Source organism: Enhydra lutris, unplaced genomic scaffold (assembly GCF_002288905.1).
Source record: "Enhydra lutris kenyoni isolate GAN:26980312 unplaced genomic scaffold, ASM228890v2 scaffoldscaffold61, whole genome shotgun sequence".
NCBI lineage: Eukaryota > Metazoa > Chordata > Mammalia > Carnivora > Mustelidae > Enhydra > Enhydra lutris.
Window position 1 is genome coordinate 6,175,097 of NW_019154145.1, and position 18,183 is coordinate 6,193,279.

The 18,183-nt window shown below is 45.6% G+C and overlaps 1 protein-coding gene across 1 annotated transcript in view; it reads right to left on the reverse strand.

The window, feature by feature from the left end:
• LOC111158607 (Scm like with four mbt domains 2) overlaps window positions 1–18,183 on the reverse strand; it is a 204,817-nt gene that overhangs the window by 66,983 nt on the left and 119,651 nt on the right. Inside the window, exons 9-10 of the mRNA XM_022520745.1 lie at window positions 16,968–17,069; window positions 12,663–12,810 (exon numbers count right to left, since the gene is read on the reverse strand). Of these exons, the coding sequence (XP_022376453.1) occupies window positions 12,663–12,810; window positions 16,968–17,069 (250 nt within the window). The remainder of the gene's footprint in view (window positions 1–12,662; window positions 12,811–16,967; window positions 17,070–18,183) is intronic.

An 18,183-nucleotide genomic window follows, 5' to 3' on the forward strand; every position in this document is an offset into this window, starting at 1 on the left:
GCTGCCCTCTGGCCCAGAGCCTGACCCCTGGCCTCCAATCTGCTGCTGACCATGAATGGCAGAAGTAACCCCCCCTCCGCCCCTTCTTCCCAAGACATCCCTATCATTCGATCAAGGCTGACAACTCCTCATTTCTTTCCAACCAGGAGTTAAAATTCTTCAAGTTTTGAGATGCTGTATTCTTCGAAGAGAGTTTTGAAGAGATTCTGGAAGTTTTTCCACCTGTCTTTGCCGCCAACCCCTCTCTTCAGAGCCAGATGGAGATTTCCGGCAGGGGTTTCCAGAAGGGACCTTCTCGTCAGAAGTTTCTGGAAGGGACCAAATCACCTTTTTTCTGAACACTTATCAACAAAACATGTTTTCAACAAGATCATGCAAGTTTCTTTACGATTAATAAAAACTCCACTTAGCGAATGGCTTCTCTGGAGCTGTTGGACAGCAAATCTTTACATTAATGTGTAAGAACAGAAGAATTTGCCCAAAGACAGCTCAAAATGCTGAGAATCCAAGGAGGACATCTAGGATTTGAGAGTCAGCTCTCCCCAGAGCTGTGTGAGACAAGGTGAGAACCACTGGAACCTTCTGTGCCCGACTTCCCTTATTCACAAAGCAAAGGCAAGATCTTTAAGGCACCTCTAGCTGTTGCATTTCATAACTGAGAGCCACCATTATCCATTATTCTACCGTGGCTACTTAGGATTTTTTCCCATCCTTCTGTGGTTAATTCCTTCCTCTTTTCCTATGAGAAAAATGTGGCAGGGTAGATAAAGAGAGGTTATGAAACAAGGTACCTCCTAAAAGCTCTCCACAGAATAGGGGAAGACAAGATAAATCCTGCAACAAAAGGACCCCATTCATTTGGGGTTGTGGCAAGCTGACTTCGCTAAGGGCAAGATCTCATTCCATTCTGATGTCTCTTCCCTGGGCCTCTGCTGCTTAGTAACTTTTGTGAGCTGACAAAAATTTCATCAAGATCATGGGGGAGGAGGCCATATAGGAAAAAATATATATATAAGTGAATAACAACCCATTTTCTGATATACTATGGAAACCTGGGTATTCTTTATAGTCAGATAAAACTTCCCAATGTGGAAGTCACCTCTACTCCCCCCACAGAGGCATGAGCTGGGCTTTCTATAATCACATTTGTAACCATGAACTTCCCATGGGCTTCAACCCACTCCATCAAATGTCGTGCTCTCTGGTTTCTTAGACCTATGTTCAATCCCTCTCTATCTAGTCTTCCAGACTCTCTCTACGGGGAGCCATTTTTAATCTAATGATTTCAAGATAGAACCAAGACTTGTTGGGTACCCACACAACGATGAATGATTCTACCCCCAAAGCTCTTCATTTCCTTGACTATCTGAACAGCCTAGACCTCTCCTCCTCCTCCTCCCTCCTCTTGGGAACCTTTAGTCACTTCATCACTTAAAATTCTTTTCCTTCAGGCTGATAATGAGCTCGCTCTTTGTAAGGCAGTTTTGTGACAGCTCAGAATATAACTGCTACATAAAAACAAATTGCTGTGGCTTATATAATAGAGACAACAGGGGTCAATTATACTCATTAATCAACAAAGACAGAACAAGAAGTACTGAGGCTTAACTATAGCTAGGAAAACATGTTGTAAACCCAGGAGGGAGGAAAATAACAGAGGGGGAAAGAAAAGGAAATCAAAACCCCTTGGGCTATTAAAATCCGCAACAAGCCGCCACAGGGGACCGCTGAACCATGGCCACTGGAGTTATTTAAGCTTTTATTAGTGTTTATTCTGAACGAAGTTCCAACTGTTACGGGTCCAAAAGAGAACAGGTCGATGACCCATTTCCTTATGATACAAATTAATTGGCACAGGACAGCCTCACTTGCAAACATTACTATTGGGCGTGCAAGTGGGTAATTCTTTTAGAAAACAATTTGGCAGTAAAAATGTTCACGAACTTTGACATGACAATTTCACAACAGTTTCAAAACAATCCTGAAAATTGAAAAAGTGTCCTACGTTAAGATACATACAATGGCATTATTACTGCTCAATCCGGGGATGGGGACCACTTTACACCCCCAGATCAGAACAGAAATGAAACTCATCCAAGATCCATGGAAAATCATACAGGCATGAAACTGCACACAGTTTATAAAAAAAAAATATGAAAACATTATTGCTACAGGTTTAGATGGAAAGACTGCCTGGCATAAGCATATACAGAACTACCAAATTAAGAGAAAAGTATGCAAAGAAAAAGACCCAAGGAAATGTAGGGAAAGCTTAGTAATGGTAATTAACAACACAGTTATCTGGATGGTGGGATTCATGGATATTTTTTTCTTCTGTCTCTTTGTATTTTCCAAGTCTTGATAGTGATCATAAAGTATTTCAATAAAAATTACTTACAAGTGTAGCACCTTTGCTCCATTATAAAAGATAAGGCACTAGTCAACCAACGAAGAATTCACACGTGACCTGAGCTACACCATGAGCACCTCCCAGCTTCTCATTTGCTAACAGAATCCTGATTTTATCCAGTTCCTACAGGAAATCAGTACTCTCCTCAGCACCATGAAGTGAATCATGACAACACCATATAATCATGGCGGTCTTCTTGACCTTTGCACCAGTAAGTGAATCACCACAACCACCCCCTACATAATCATGGTAGTCTCATGCCCTTTGCACCAGAAGTGAACCATGACAACCATGAGATAATCATAGTAGGGTGGAGGTTAGGGTAAGGGTTTAAAAAAGGACATCCTTCTGTAATAAAAGAGACAGAGTAAGAGCTGCTCTTCTATACTAAGTGAATAGGAAAAAATTATGAAATCTTCAAAAATAACATCAGCAAAAAAAAATCACCTTTGCCATCTATCCAACTGGCAAAATGGAGGACAATAATAAGAATCCACCACTGTAAAAACTGTTGGGAAACAGGTGCTTTTATGCATTTCCAGTTGGCATATCACTCAAAAAACCACCACAGATGTCAACTGGGCGATGTGTCAAAACCTTTAAGAAGGTGTCTCCTCTCCACTCAAGCCATTTGCTCATGCACACAGTCAATCATTTAAAAGCACTGATTCAGTGTACCTATTAAGGCACAGTTCTAGTACCAGGCATGCAGAAGCAAAAAAAAAGACAACAAAAACCCTTCCCCAGGCAAGCGTACATTTCAATGAGAGGAGACACATCATGTACAAATATAAAAAGTCAGACAATCAGAGCGTTACAGAGAGAAGCAGAGAAGGGGCAAAGGGAGGGATGTAAGTCTTGAGGAAAAGCTGAAAGTCCGAGGAACTTAGGAAGGAAGCCTTGTAGCCATCTGGGGGAAGGGCAGGCCAGGGGGAGGGGCCAACAACTGTGAAATTCCAGGAGCATGTCTGGAATGTTCTAGAAAGAGCAAGAGGGGGTGTACTGCAGGGCTGGGCAGAGTGAGCTGGGGTGAGAAAAAAGCAGTAATTCCCCTATGAAGCATCCTACAAAAATAATAAGATTGCTGTACAAACATTTTATGCATCAAAGCAGATGAGCCCAATACACACAAACAATGGGGATGTGTTTAAATCATTTCTTTACCTGCAAATCATGGAACTTTCCAGTCAGGTAATGTAGGAGACATTTTGCCAAGTAAGTGGCAAATTGGTGTGTATAAATAATTAAGTCGATACACAAAGTTACATATTCTGAGAAACAGAAATCTGAAAGCATATACACCAAAAGAGGTTTCTTCAGGACAGGAAGTTCTCTCCTTTTTCTCAAAAATTTAAAGAATGAATACATTATTAAATCTATAAATTAAAAAAAAAAAGCAGTCTCTAAGCGATGTCTGGGTGGCTCAGTCAGTTAAGCATCTGCCTTTGACTCAGGTCATGATCCCAGGGAACGGGGGTCGAGTCCTGCATCGGGCTCTGTGCTCAGCAGGGGAGATCAGCCTTTCCCTCTGCCTGCTGCACCCCTGCTTGTGTGCTCTCTCTCTCTCTCTCTCTGTCAAATAAATAAATAAAATCTTTAAAGGAAAATCTTTAACAACAACAACAAAAAAAACCCCATAGAAGTCCTAAAAAGTAGTAACACTTTCTCAAACAAGGAAATGTATTTAATTCAATCACTTTTCCCTGAGTCTCCAGGTTGCCGGACTCTGGTTCGTTGAGGGTAAGAAGATGAAATAGGTCCAGCTGTCCCCTGGCTCCAGGAGCCACTGAGAAGGACATGCACACGGCGTGGGAACAGTGACTCCGGGATGGAGGCCGACGTGGAGAACTGGGATAGAAACCTGGGAAGAAACACCACCGCACCGCTGAAGAACACACAGCCCCACAGCAAGAGGTCTACCTCAGAGCATGTTGACAGCATGAGGTATAGATGCAGGAGGCATGTCCACACCACACGGCTGAGGAAGCAGGACCACAGATGTCAGGGCGCAGGCGCAGCCCCAGGAACCAGTCTGTTGACTCCTGAGCCAGGCTTCCCAATGTTCCCTCAATGCCACTCACCGTGAGTCTGCACACAGGCTCATAGGCAAGAAGGCAAAGACACGCGCAACTGACTAAAGCCCTTCCTCTCACCCATGCTGTTTGCTAAAGAGCTACACGCCGCCCCCCGCCCACCCCCCTGAAGTCTGCCGGCTCCCTCTCTTCCCCAGCTGACATTCAGTCAAGTCCCCCGGTGCAGATCTTTAAAACACACACATTCATTTCCAACTGAATTCTTCTGTGTTTACATTCATAGAATAACGCAGAGGCAAAAGAACCATGGAAAATAAGAAAAAGGGTGGAAATAAATAAGTCAAGTTAGTATAAACCCGAGCTGTGTCAACTTCCGCATCTTTTAGAATAAAAACCAATGCTGAAACGCATTTAACGTTGATAGGTGACACTACGACACCTGATACACTTCTTTGTCACAAAGTGTTAATCTGAATCATAACCATAATGTTAGGAGGTATGGACGTGTCCCCAGGAGGGAGTCCAATATCATGAAAGTATCAGCCAATGGCAAAGCCACGGCAAGCATCCTGAACAACGAGACTGAGGCTTAAGTGAAAGGAGGGAGGCCGTTTCCAACCACTGGAAAATTTTCAGGTATAAAAAAATGACCCAAACGGTTTTACGCCCCCAATTCTTTTCAATCAAAAGTGAATTTTTGTTCAAGAATCAATCAGAAAGCCAGAAATGAGAACAGACTTCCAAATCCAATAACAGGATGGACGCTCTCAGATGGGGACGGATGGACGCTCTCTGATGGGGACGGCATATAGTAATAATAAAAATAATTACATAGCTCAAAAGAGAAGAAAATGTCGAGATTCCAAAAAAGTCACAAGGGCCACAAAGGCAGAGCTGACCCGTCCGGTGAACGCTCGGAGCTCACACGGGGTAGAAAACAGCCATGGGCTGGAGAGAGTGGAGCCGCAGGGGCTGAGACGATCAGCCTGGTCCCCGTCTGATGCCTGGTCTGCGACAACAGGACAATGGGACCAGACAGACTTAGGAGAGAAGGGGCAGACACAGCTGCTCCCAGCCCAGGGCTCCGAGTAAGTGGAGAAGAAAGGAGTGCCATGCTCCACCAAGCCAGAGGCCCATGTGGGCATGCTGTACCATTTTACAATTTTGTACAGCACAGGCTGAGAAATTAATGTGACATTCATTCATTCCTTGAATATCCAGGGACACCTCCATGTACCAGGCACTGTTTTAGGTGCTGGGGATACAGAAGTGAATAAAACTGGTTTTTAAAATCCTTACTTTCTGGTGGGGGAGATAAAGATAGTAATAAATAAATACTTCCAGGACTTGTAAAAATCCTACAACACTGGGTGGGCCCTAACACAAAGCTAGATGGAAGGAAGTACTTTGCTCTAAGGATTCTGGAACTCCCACAGAAATCACCACCACCACTGAAAACTAGTTCACAATGGAAAATCACAACCCACATAACGGAACAAATGAACGTGAGCGTCAAAAAGGGATTTAAAACAAAATAACCGACTAGGGATAAAGAGGGTCAACAGCCGCGAGCCCCCAAATCCCAGACTTTAATGTCCTACCATGCTTCACACATGAAACACACACATGCACACACACACACAAGCTGACAAAGCCTCAATCTCACAATATTTTGATGAACCTTCTAGAAAATTATGGAACAAACAGAAACGTAATGCACACACATGCACACACACATACAAGCTGACAAAGCCTCAATCTCACAATGATATTTTGATGAACCTTCTAGAAAATTATGGAACAAACAGAAACGTAATATATATTTTATGTAATATGTAATGGTTGAACAGTTTAGTTTACCTAACAGAATACTGACAATACATTTGAAAGCACAGCTAAAACAGAAAATTCTGGGGGCACCTGGGTGGCTCAGTGGGTTAAGCCACTGCCTTCGGCTCGGGTCATGATCTCAGGGTCCTGGGATCGAATCCCACATCGGGCTCCCCACTCAGCGGCAACCCTGCTTCTCCCTCTGCTTGCTACTCCCCTTGCTCTCCCTCTGTCAAATATATACATAAAATCTTCCAAAAAATGCAGATAATTCTGTAAATACATACACATTACCAAAATTGTCTCAAATAGAAGTGGTAACCATGACTAAACTTAACCACTCAAGGAAATAAATTCATAGTCAACAGAACACAAACTAGAACAGCACCAGCCAGATGGTTTTACAAGCTAGTTTTACAAAACCTTCGAGAGTCAGATTGTCCATATCCTACACACACGGCTCTGGGGGGACCCGCCTTACAAAGGCGGCTGGATAGGAAATTAGCATGCAGAAACCAGTGGTGCTCCATTATACTGGCCACAGTCATCACAAAAAACAAATGAATTAAAAAAAAAAAAAGTATTCACAACAGCAAGCAAAAGGACAATGTACCTCGGAAAAATTCTAGCAGAAGACTGGAAGTTATAAAAAAGATAATATAATGAAATGTCAATTTGTTTCAATTAATTAAGTCCAACACACTGTCAATTAAAATCCAATGGGATTTTTTATAGCGTCTTCCAAACTGATTCTTATAAAATCCAAACTGCAAAAATAACCTGCCAAAAGCAACGAAGATAATTTTGAAAAGGAAGGAAAAGTGGAGGGATTCGCCTGATGGATATCGAGACATAAAGGAAAAAGTATTTATGCAGAGATGGACAACCAGACCAGCGAAGCAGAATAAGAACAGATAAAAGGTCCTCACCCTTTAGAGGACTCCCTGTACGCCAGCCGTGGCTTTACAGATCAGAGAGGAAATCACGGACTATTCAATTCATGATGCTGAGACAATGGGTGAATCTGAAAATCCAATTCAACTTCAGAGAAAGAATAAAATTGTTTTCTTTCCTCATGCCATGTAAAACTTCACTCCAAGCACATTAGAAAGAGCTAAATACAGAAAATGAAACCTCAAGATTTGTAACGAAAACACAGAGGAACATCAGTAAAGAAAAATTTCCAAAGACATATAAACAAATCATAATGGAAAAGGCCGGTAGTATTTGACGACATTACAATTTCTTATTTCAATATAACATAAAATACCATTATAAGCGAAGCAACACGCCACAGGATGGACTCTGATACGTGGTGAAGTGTATGACAAAGAAAGCATTCATATTCAAATATAAATACTTCTATAATCAACAGAGGAAGGGCAAAAAGTATAATCAACAATGGAAACGAAGTACAAATTGCCAACAAGCGAACGAGGAACTTCTCCACCCGGCCAGCGATTAGGGAGGCCAAAGCGAAACAAGGAGACCCATTTCACAGCTGTCGGAAGGGCCATGTTCAAGCCCAATGCACTCATGACAGCGAGGAGGATGCGAAACGTGAGCCCCAGCAGCCATCCCACAGCTGGATGCATCCCCAGAGAGACTTCTCCCACTCTGGCACATGTACGCAGAGGCACATCTGAATGTCATTCCAACACAGAAACCAGGAACGACCTGCATAGGCCCTCAGTGAGGATCACGGTCTGCTCACACAACAGGCAAAATGAATGAATCATCGATACACGCCAACGTAGAGAAATATCTATAGGACGCTACAGGGTGAGAGTCACATAGAAAGAGGCGTGGCATCCTACTGTGTGCACGTGTTGAAAAGATCTGCTGTTGAGCAAACAGTGAGAACCTCCAAGTCATGCAGTGGAAACGCAACAGGTTTAAGAAGGTGGGTATGGTCATGGGCGGGGGGTGGGGGAGGGATGGGAGGGCACCAAAGTCATGGCAGAGAGGAAGGGTGGGAAGGGTCAAGCACAGAACATAGGCAGGACTTCAATTCATTCAACGCTCAACACACACTGACCAAGCGCCACGCTCTTCTAGCCGCTGGGGATGAGCACAGAAACGGAGAAACATCTCGGCTCTCTGGATCTTTCGCTGCAGCGGAGAGACACACACAGAACAGGACAAAGAAGTAAAATCTACATGACTTGCATCTGACATGCTAAGAAGTTCTGTGCAGCGAGGCCACGCAGGGAAGGAGGTGACAAATGTTGGTGGGGGAAATCTGTAATTGATACTCAACAAGAAAGAGAAGGAAGACCGCCCCGGGAAGGCGGCACCTCCATCGAGACTGAAGGAGGAGGAGGGAGACAGATGCGTAAGGGGACCGAGTGTCACGTCCCGGGAAGGACAAGGCCTGCGGTGGAGGGCATCTTAGGAAATGAGGCAGACAGGGAACTAGGGGGAGCTGGAGGCTGGGACCGTGACCTGCGCTTGCCACTGAGTGAGGCGGCAGGCTCTAGACCAGAGGGACATCTTAAAACATGGGCATCTTAACGGGTACATAGTAACAGCACCAGCCAACCATCACGCTCGAGGGTAGCCCTGGAGAGATCGTGGCCTGGACCAGGGTGATCGTGACGACACACAGTCAGATCCCCAAAATACCAAAGGGATTCACCAACAGAACAGACACTGAGTGGGAGCAACAGACAGTCAGAGGTGACCCAGTCTTCTTTACTCTATAACGCCTCATTTCATTTTTTAAAAATCCAAATCAGGGGCGCCTGGGTGGCTCAGTGGGTTAAAGCCTCTGCCTTCGGCTCAGGTCACGATCTCAGGGTCCTGGGATCGAGCCCCGCATCGGGCTCTCTGCTCAGCGGGGAGCCTGCTTCCTCCTCTCTCTCTGCCTGCCTCTCTGACTGCTTATGATCTCTGTCTGTCAAATGAATGAATAAAATCTTTAAAATATAAATAATAAATAAATAAAATAAAATAAAAATCCAAATCAAATGCAGCTAAACGCCAGCACCTGCTTCAGGAGTGTCGGTATTTGTTACTTTCTGTCCCCTCTGGTAGGTCTGAAAGATAGCAGATCACCAAGTGGGGAAAGTTCATCAGTCAGAGTCTGAGCCTTTTCTTTAGGAAAAGACCGTACCAATGAGGGGTCGCTACTCTGCGTCTCGATAAGAATGAAAAACACACCTGTACCTCTGAAGTCATGTTAACAATGTAAGCACCGATTACTAGAGGCCAAACAGCGGAGACATGTGCTGGAATAAGCAGATTACTTCCAGCCCTTGCACACCCATTTTACAACAGACTTGCAACCAAAGGAAAGGCTTAATATTTTCTTCGAAATCCCCCTGGACGGGATGTTGGCTCTTCTCCTTCTACGCCTCATCCTTCACGTGACACGCCAACAAGGTTAAATCAAGTAGTTTAAAAACAGCAAGTCACGGCTGATAACCTATATACACTTTGGCTTAGCTGATTTATCTACTCGCTTGATTACCTTTTATAGTGCCTATAATATTGAATTGTCCTGTGCTGGTTTTAAGTGAATGGAATAAAACTTCCAAGGTTCTGTCCTTTCCTTACCAGGAAAGCATCTGCTCTCCCAGAGACCTATTGAAACCTGCCTACAGGTTCTAGCTTACACGCTTTCTGTCCTTAAAGTCGGGAGACAGATTATTTTTTTTAATTAAGAAATAAAGTCAAAACAATGTAGGTATGGGTCTATGTTCTCTGCAAATCTTCCCAGACCATCAGGTATCTCTTCTTTGATCAGCTGCTTCCCACTGGGGAGCGAGTAGGCTATCTTTTCAGGACCAGGCAGTACATTGTAACCGTAAGCAGTGTTTCCATTTCTAACAGAAATCCAAACGATGTTAATGTTATTATGTTCGTGGAAAACATGCACACAAGAAAACAGTGAAACTCACTTCTCAACATGTATAATAAATCCTACATACCCTATGTATAAAGCTCAGAATTTAAGTTAAAAATAACTTTTATAAGAAGAGCATCTATGCCTGTATGTTAATAAAGCAAAGAATGGTTTGAAAAAATTCTAGAGAAGGATCCCCACCCTGCCGTGGACACGTAACCCATGTGACAAACTACCTCAGGAGGAAACCATAAAATCACCACCACAGAAACCTCCAGCAGCACCTCTCCATTTTAATTTGCTTTAATTACAAAAACAAATATATTTTACTTACGTGCATAACATATATATAAATATCCAACAAATATATTCCCACAAAATGATAGGAGCTCAGTAATTAAAGCCAAGACTCTGCTGTAACCACAGGCACTTGAAAAGATTATACCCTAGAACTGTAATTCTCCAACTATATTTCTCCAAATATCAGGGAATGCAATTATCCAATAGGCGCACCCATTTTCTAAATAAGTATCCAAATTACACCAACATTCTCTTTTCCAAAACGTATTTCTAACACTTAAATTTCATAATAAATATATTTAAAATATCTATAGACATTTGGTGAACATTTTGGTAAACCAAAAATCTGGGAGACATTTAACCCCCGCCTAATGGAATAATCGAGCAGCCGAAATGCATCTACGAATATTTTCCCCTTTTGTTCACCCAACTCATTTTTTCTTTAAATTCTTAAATAGATCTTGTTACTACTTGGGAATTTAGAAAGTCCAACCACACAGCATTTTGGGTATCTGGAAGTCTTTCTTCAATGACAGGGACCCTCCGTACAAACGCTCTGGTTCCATTAGCCAGCACGAGGTTAGAGATGGTCGGTGGGACGTTCAAACGCAGCAAGTGACCTGTCGCTAGATTCTGCAGCAGAAAAAGACTTCCCTGATCTGTTCCCAGGAGATCATCACAGTGAAAATGCTGTAGGACCATCAGAGAGGATTATAAAGATACCTAGACTCGTGTCATTGTTTGACTCTGCAGAGCACTCGCAGGGTCCCGTTGGTGTCCCATGTGACAGTCTTGAAAACTGAAAGGCCATCTGGCCAGTCGCCCATGAGGACCAACGCGGAGGGACCAACACGGAGGCACCCGCAAGGCCTCAGGAACTGGGTCTTCACCACAGGGCCACACAGACTTGGGAGGCCAACCCCCTCGCTGCTACTTATCAGTGCTGTGATGTGGCCTCAGGTGGGTCCCGGAAGCTCTCTGCGACGGAGCCCCGTCCCGAGGCCATGCTCATTTTGGGGACAAAATGAGTTAGGCATGTTCAACAGGGTAAACCATGGTCTCTAAAAGTTCACCACACTGTGACAAGCCCACGCTCTGCCACCGCAGTCCCCTAACGAGAAGGGTCAACGGTGGAGGTGGAAACACTCAACAGGCATCCCCCAGTGGGGGTGAGCGTGGAGGATGGAGTGGGAGAGAAGCCCGGCGGAGCACAGGGCAGACAAGCGAGGTGGGAGCAGCAGGAGAGGCTGCATCTAGGACGAGGCATCTGGAACCTAACCTCCCCCAGGATATTAGCCCCCCAACATGGTGAACGCTACCCATAATCCAGTCCCTGGCCAGCTGAGAAGGTCAGTGCGGAACCCCCATATTATTTGTGGGTCGCTACTGGAATCCCGCCGTAAGTTTACTCTTCCAGGGAATCGCTTCCCCTTTTCCCTTCGATTATTCTAACACTCCCTCTGTGTTCCTTTCCGCCCACTCTCCTTCCATCTGGCTGCTCTCTTCCATCACCTCGGTTAGGGACAGCACACTGCATGCGAACCCCAGGCGCAGTCCTTACCAAAAGGAATGTGGTACGTGGTCCCAGTTTGAAATTATGTGCATGCAACCCAGCTCCCAACTGAATTATTTTTATGTATTATGGCATCAAATTGTTGGCTATCAGAAGAGTGACCGAGTTCTGGGGAAAATTTAAATTACTGGAAATTAAAATGTTAAGAAATGCTTCTTCAACATATGGTTGCATTTTTTTTGTTTGGTTTGGTTTGGTTTTTATTTTTGCATAGCGTGGAGTCCAACGCGGGGCTCGAACTCACGACTCCAAGATCAGAACCTGAGCTGAGATCAAGAGTCGGATGCTCAACCAACAGAGCCACCCAGGTGTCCCTTGTTGCATTTTTAAACCCACTTCTAGACACATTTAAGCGCTGAGCCAACCCTGATGACCTAGCGATGCTGTGTCCTCTGTCATGCACACGAGCAGCTCCGCACATGATAACCAACAGAGAACCGGGGTGGACAGAAGTGGATTTCTCGAGAAGCCCAAAGTCACGCACCTCACCAGGGAGGGAGCTGGGATAGACTCCTGCGTCAAGCCACCTGCGAGACACATTCTTCCCACAATGTCAAAATAGTTTGCAACCTCAACTTCTGGAGATTAACAAAGCCACGCTTCGGTGACAGTACGATGCCCCCGTCCCCCGAACCACCTGAACTATGCATATTTTCACAGAATACGAACCTTTGGGAGGCGTGAGATTGACTCCATTTTTAAGGCACCATTGTACTGGTAAAATCCCCAAAGAATCCGCATGGCACAGCATCGAGAGATTACTAGGTTCTGCCCTTAGGTCGTCAATAGTCACTTGAAAAAAATGATTGTTAAAAACCTGCAAGAAAACACAGACCACAGAGCCAAGGGTTAATTTCGTGGGATTTTCCTGAAAAGCTAGTATGAGATGCTGGCACCACTTCCAAAGGCAATAAATACATTTCATCAAAATGATTTCAGCACGAACCGGCCCCTCAGTGTGTATTATGAAATTGGTCCAGGTACGAACCAGTTGATCGGTGATCACCACAGCCATTTTAACGGCAAGAGAAGCGAATGAGTAATATTCACATAAAACAGAGAAGGAAACAACACGGGTGTCTTTAGGGAAGTCAACTGACGTCCAGGGCTGCGAGAAAACCAAACTTACACAGGGAGACAAGGCCAGGCTTACGGCAACACCAAGACGGGCCCTGAAAGGTCAGTGGTTTCTTCTTGTCCACACCTGGGACCCACGCGCTCACACCAGATCACTCAAGAAGCTCCACTGTCGGGCTTGGGGACTTCTGGCTTCATCCTGCCTCCCAGCCCTGTAACCACCACAGGCTCCAGCCCAAGATCACCCCGTCCACCCCCCCAGGCACACCCTCCCAGCCTCAACACCCACTGTGCCAAAGCTCTTCCAAAACAGCAGTGTCTTTTTGCAAGGTGGCCCCTGAAAGTCAATGCTGCTGGAACATTTTCCTGACCACTCCTATTCGAGTACAGGCCCCCAGAGCTTCACCCTGCAAGTTCTCTCTGTCCCGGAGATCCTCATTCCTGCCTGGGGACTGATCCCAAATCGGTCTCCCCCTACAGATCCTCTGAGGGCAGTCTCCTGTCTTCAGTGAAGAAGCAGGAACAAGGCATACCGATGGGAAGAGCAGAACGCAAAACGAGATGGGCCCGGCACTTTCAAGCACGATGGGGTTGAAGAATCTAGTATGTGAACCAGGCCAGGAAGAAAGACATCACTTTACGAGCTTGACAGGCATAACCCAGTCTTTCTTACAAAATCCTAACACTTACTAAAAAGCTAGGATTCCTGGCTCCTTCATTGACAAAATATCATCCGGAAGCACTCTGATTAAAAGCAAAGCGGCAGAGCGCACTCCTTTCTGTTCTTCTCGATGTTAATTTTGGTAAATGGCTACCGTGGTGCTGCCCGAGGTCTGCCTTTGAAAGTAGACTTGACAGAGCAAAGGACCAAACCTCACCTTCCCAGAGAGATCTTCCCTGCGGCCTGATTTAAAATCACATCCCACACGCTGGCCTTCCACCCTCCGCTAGTCCCTCCCCTGCTGCGTCTCTCTCCTTAGCACCGAACATGTAAACTTCTATACAGATTTACTGATTTTATTTGTCTCTGCCCCCCTCCCATTAAAATATAAGCTCTGTAAAAGCAGGGACTTTTGTCATTCCCAGTGTCCAGAGTAGTGCCTACAAAACCCAGTGGAGTGGGATTGGGTCTTGCATGTGCATGCACGGACACACACACACACACACACACATAGACGGATAATTAAAGTGTGGGATTCTGCTGGCTGAATCTCTTAGCACCACTCGACCCCGTAAGGACCACACTAAGGAATCTCCAAAACCTAGTAAAATGCATATTCATGTGTGCATACTTCAGAAAAAAAGCTCTATTAGTTTCTTCAAATCCATCAGGGTCATGGCCCACATGGTCCAGAAACATCGATCTGGTCCAGAACCTGCAGGTCTCAGAAAAAGACCCTACAGTTAACCAACCAGCCCAGGACTGCGCTGCTCAGAGCTAGCCAGAAAAGGGGCAGAACCAAGACTGTTGATCTAAACAACAGGACAGATTTCACACACACACATATGTCATCATCACCACCATCTGTCAGTATCACCCTGTTTTGGATCACCGGAAACTTAATCTATAATCTCACTGTATGGTGGGACATGTCATCCCGGATCTGCTACAGTCAGCCACCTCCTTGTCTATTGGCTTCAATATTATTTGTTTATTTCTTCAACGGGTGTGCCATGAAGAAAAGCCTTGAGGAAAATGAAAATGAAGTTTTCATTATGATGAGTAGTAACAGCGCAGCGTTATATGCCCAGACATAATATTCCAAAACCTTTTCCAATGTTAGGAGGAACAGGCTTAATTATAGTGACTACATTAGGAATATCCTGATATTTTACTCTCTGTAGGGAGCCCTGAACGTGGGGACGTGCCCACATGTGCTAAGGGGCCAGAGTGCATATTTCAATCCATGTGTCCACAACACAGGGCCAAGAGGAGAAGAAAAAGGGATGCATGTGGGACAGAAAGACGGAGTGTGTGATCTTTGGTAAAAAGGCTAAGAAAAGCTAAAATGAAAAAGAAAATGTACCTTTAAAAAAAAATCAAGAGGGGCACCTGGGTGGGGCAGTGGGTTAAAGCCTCTGCTTTCAGCTCAGGTCATGATCCCAGAGTCCTGGGATCGAGCCCCACATCGGGCTCTCTGCTCAGCGGGGAGCCTGCTTCCCCCTCTCTCTGCCTGCCTCTCTGCCTGCTTGTGGTCTCTGTCTGTCAAATAAATAAATAAAATCTTGAAAAAAAATCAAGAGAAAATAGCCTCCCTGGCCCCATCCTCAATAAGACCTATTTAGAGAGAAAATTATTTATCGGGAAACCAAACTACTGTTAGTGGAAATCTATCCAACAAGATGAGGATATCTGGGCCGCGCCCAACCGTAAGGAGTGTGCCACATTCTAACACGATCACTTACAACTATTTACAGGCATGAAAGTGTGAGTTCACTGCTGACAGCACTGAGCACATCTGTTCCTCTGTTTCCTTTACTATAGAAACACCAGGCAAAGTGGACACCATGGTCTCTTAGAATGAGGACCGGGTAATATCCATCCAGGTAAACTGGCAGCTGACTTCAGTGTATCGGCCACTACTGGGACAAAGGGAAAACCTAGCCAGGCTTCAGCAAATACAACTCAACAGTTCTGGGAAAATGTGCACCTACCAGAATATGCACTCAAGAACCCCAAAGGTCAATTTAAATAAAAAGGCTTTGAATGCACGGTGTATGACTGTGAGGACATAAATTGCAACCCCAAAACCGTCCTGCAAAATCTAAGTCAGTAATTTTCTCGGGCACGCAGTTATTCTTTAAATAGGTTACTGTAAGAGTTACATAAAAGTAATTTATGTTCTAAAGAAAAAATATTTGGAAAAAAGGAAAAAGGCATTTCATGATTCTAACCATTTTCCATACTCTGAAATACATTATCACCACTGTGTTTCTCAATTTTACTGATCATGAATTTAAAAAAGAGCATACAAAATGACTCCCAGACACTCATCACTGTATTAACAAATCCAGTCTTCCTTGGTAAAAGAAATTAAAATGGAATTGACTTCTGGACCGTTAATTAAGTTCTCTTGCAAAAGGCCATTAACTAAAACACACACTGGTAAGAACGCTGGGTTTCTCAGTTTCCCCGCCACCTGTTAGAGGACACTTAAGGTGGAACACATACTGTAGGTGTGACTTCCACAGGTGACTTCCGTGAGATTACCTGCATGGCCAGGGGAGATGAAAATCAAAAAGACCATCAGACCGTCATAAAAATGACTTAACGTGAAAGGTGATTTCATTTCAAATCTGCAAAACGCAGAGGCGGATTCTCCCTTTAGTGAAGGAAAGTCAGTGGCAGAAAGGAAGCCGGATGTGGGGACACACACTGCAGACGGGACACGGGTGGGCATTTCCCAGAAGCAGGTCGAACACACCGAGGACGGTCAGCTGAAGAGGACCAAGTTACTACGGCAGTGGTGACCACGTGTGACTGCCCGGCCGTTTGTGCTAAAGAGAATGGGAACAGATGCACGCATGGACGTGTCCCTGGCCAACCACAGAAGGTGGCACACACTCGTGGTGGAGTTCACTGCTGTAAACTCCGCCGTGCACCTGCCCCTCCTTCCCGGTCACTCAAGGACACGGACAGCAACAGTCCAATCCATATTAACCCCTATCTCTGCTGCAACAGGAGGCACCTGGCTCTGCACGACTGGGGACAAAGGGGGTGATTCGGACGGCGTGGCCCGGGGAGAACGCGCTCCGGCCGGTGTGCCGTGCCATTCAGCCCCGATGTGCCGTTCCCTGCACCGTGCCGCAGTCCGCCCCTGTGCCGGCACATTCCATCTGGCCCACTGTGAGCAGATCGGCCGGAGGCAGAGGTGAGGAGCAAGGGAGGGAGCTCACCTTGGTCACTGATGCAGGACAGATATGAAAGGGCTCGTTCAGATTCAGTGTTTCCAGCTTCATCCCGACTGTGAAGAAATGGCTTCGCAGATCAGCATGATCCTGCGGGGAAAAGGACAGAGACGCTGAAAGCTGACGGTATTGCAAATTAACTCGGCGCTGTCTGGACGCTCTCCTTAGACATTTTATTGGGGAACTGAGGTCGGATTGAAATCATTAACCCTCCCCATTACAAACTTCTCGTTATTGCAAGATACTGCGGATTTAGTTATTTTCCGCAGGCTCCACTGCTCCTCCGGGAGAAGAAAACAAGGCTTTGCGGCCGTGCTTCAGTTCACGCTACACAAAAAAACCCACGTGGCCCCGCTTTGGTCTTCTTAGGTGCTGCTCTGTGTGAACCACAGCAGAGTAATGAGGCAAGCAGTCATCTGAAACACACAGCAGGTGCGCCCTCAGGAAACATGGCCTCTTGCTCCTGGAGCTACATCACAGGGCTTCGGGGAAACCCTGTGGCTGACACAGCTCGTCCCGGTCTCTTGTGCCCAAGTACGTACAGCTGATCAGTTACGGGCAGTAAGTGGCCAGCCTTGGGAATGCGTGCACAGAACGGTCCAACCCAGCCGTGCACACCGTCAGAACCCGACTCCCGCTCAATAAAGATGCACAAAGCCCCGGTTTAATAGGCATCCGGCAGTTTCATAACCGACTCAGCAGCCCGCTGTGTGCCCGACAGAGTCTTCCTGCCTTCACAAGAGGACAAATTTCAGTATCCACTTTCCCTATCCGGCCGCAGGTGAGGCCGGCTGGACTCTGGATACCAGGATTCATTTTGCAGAGACGGAGGTCATCGCGGAACTCACAGCCTGGATAAATGCTGGTGAATAAAATCAACGTATATTTGCAGCCCGTCCCTGAGGGCGTTAACAGCTGCTAATAAATCCTGCTGTTTCTACACACATCGGTTGGCTGGGAAGTATGCAAGTGCGGAGGGATCTATTACTTTCTTTCACCTGCAAATCTAAGTGGGTTTTTAAATAATTCAATGATGTCATTCTGCACGCGCGACTCTGAGGATCGTCGCACAGAGTCCCGTGGGGCTGGGACGGCTCCCCTAGCCAGAGCCGGTCGGGGCACATAAGACCTGCTTACGAAACTCCCCATCCCTCCACTGTGTCACTGGCTTCAGACACCCCCAGAACCTCAAGGACCCTGTCTC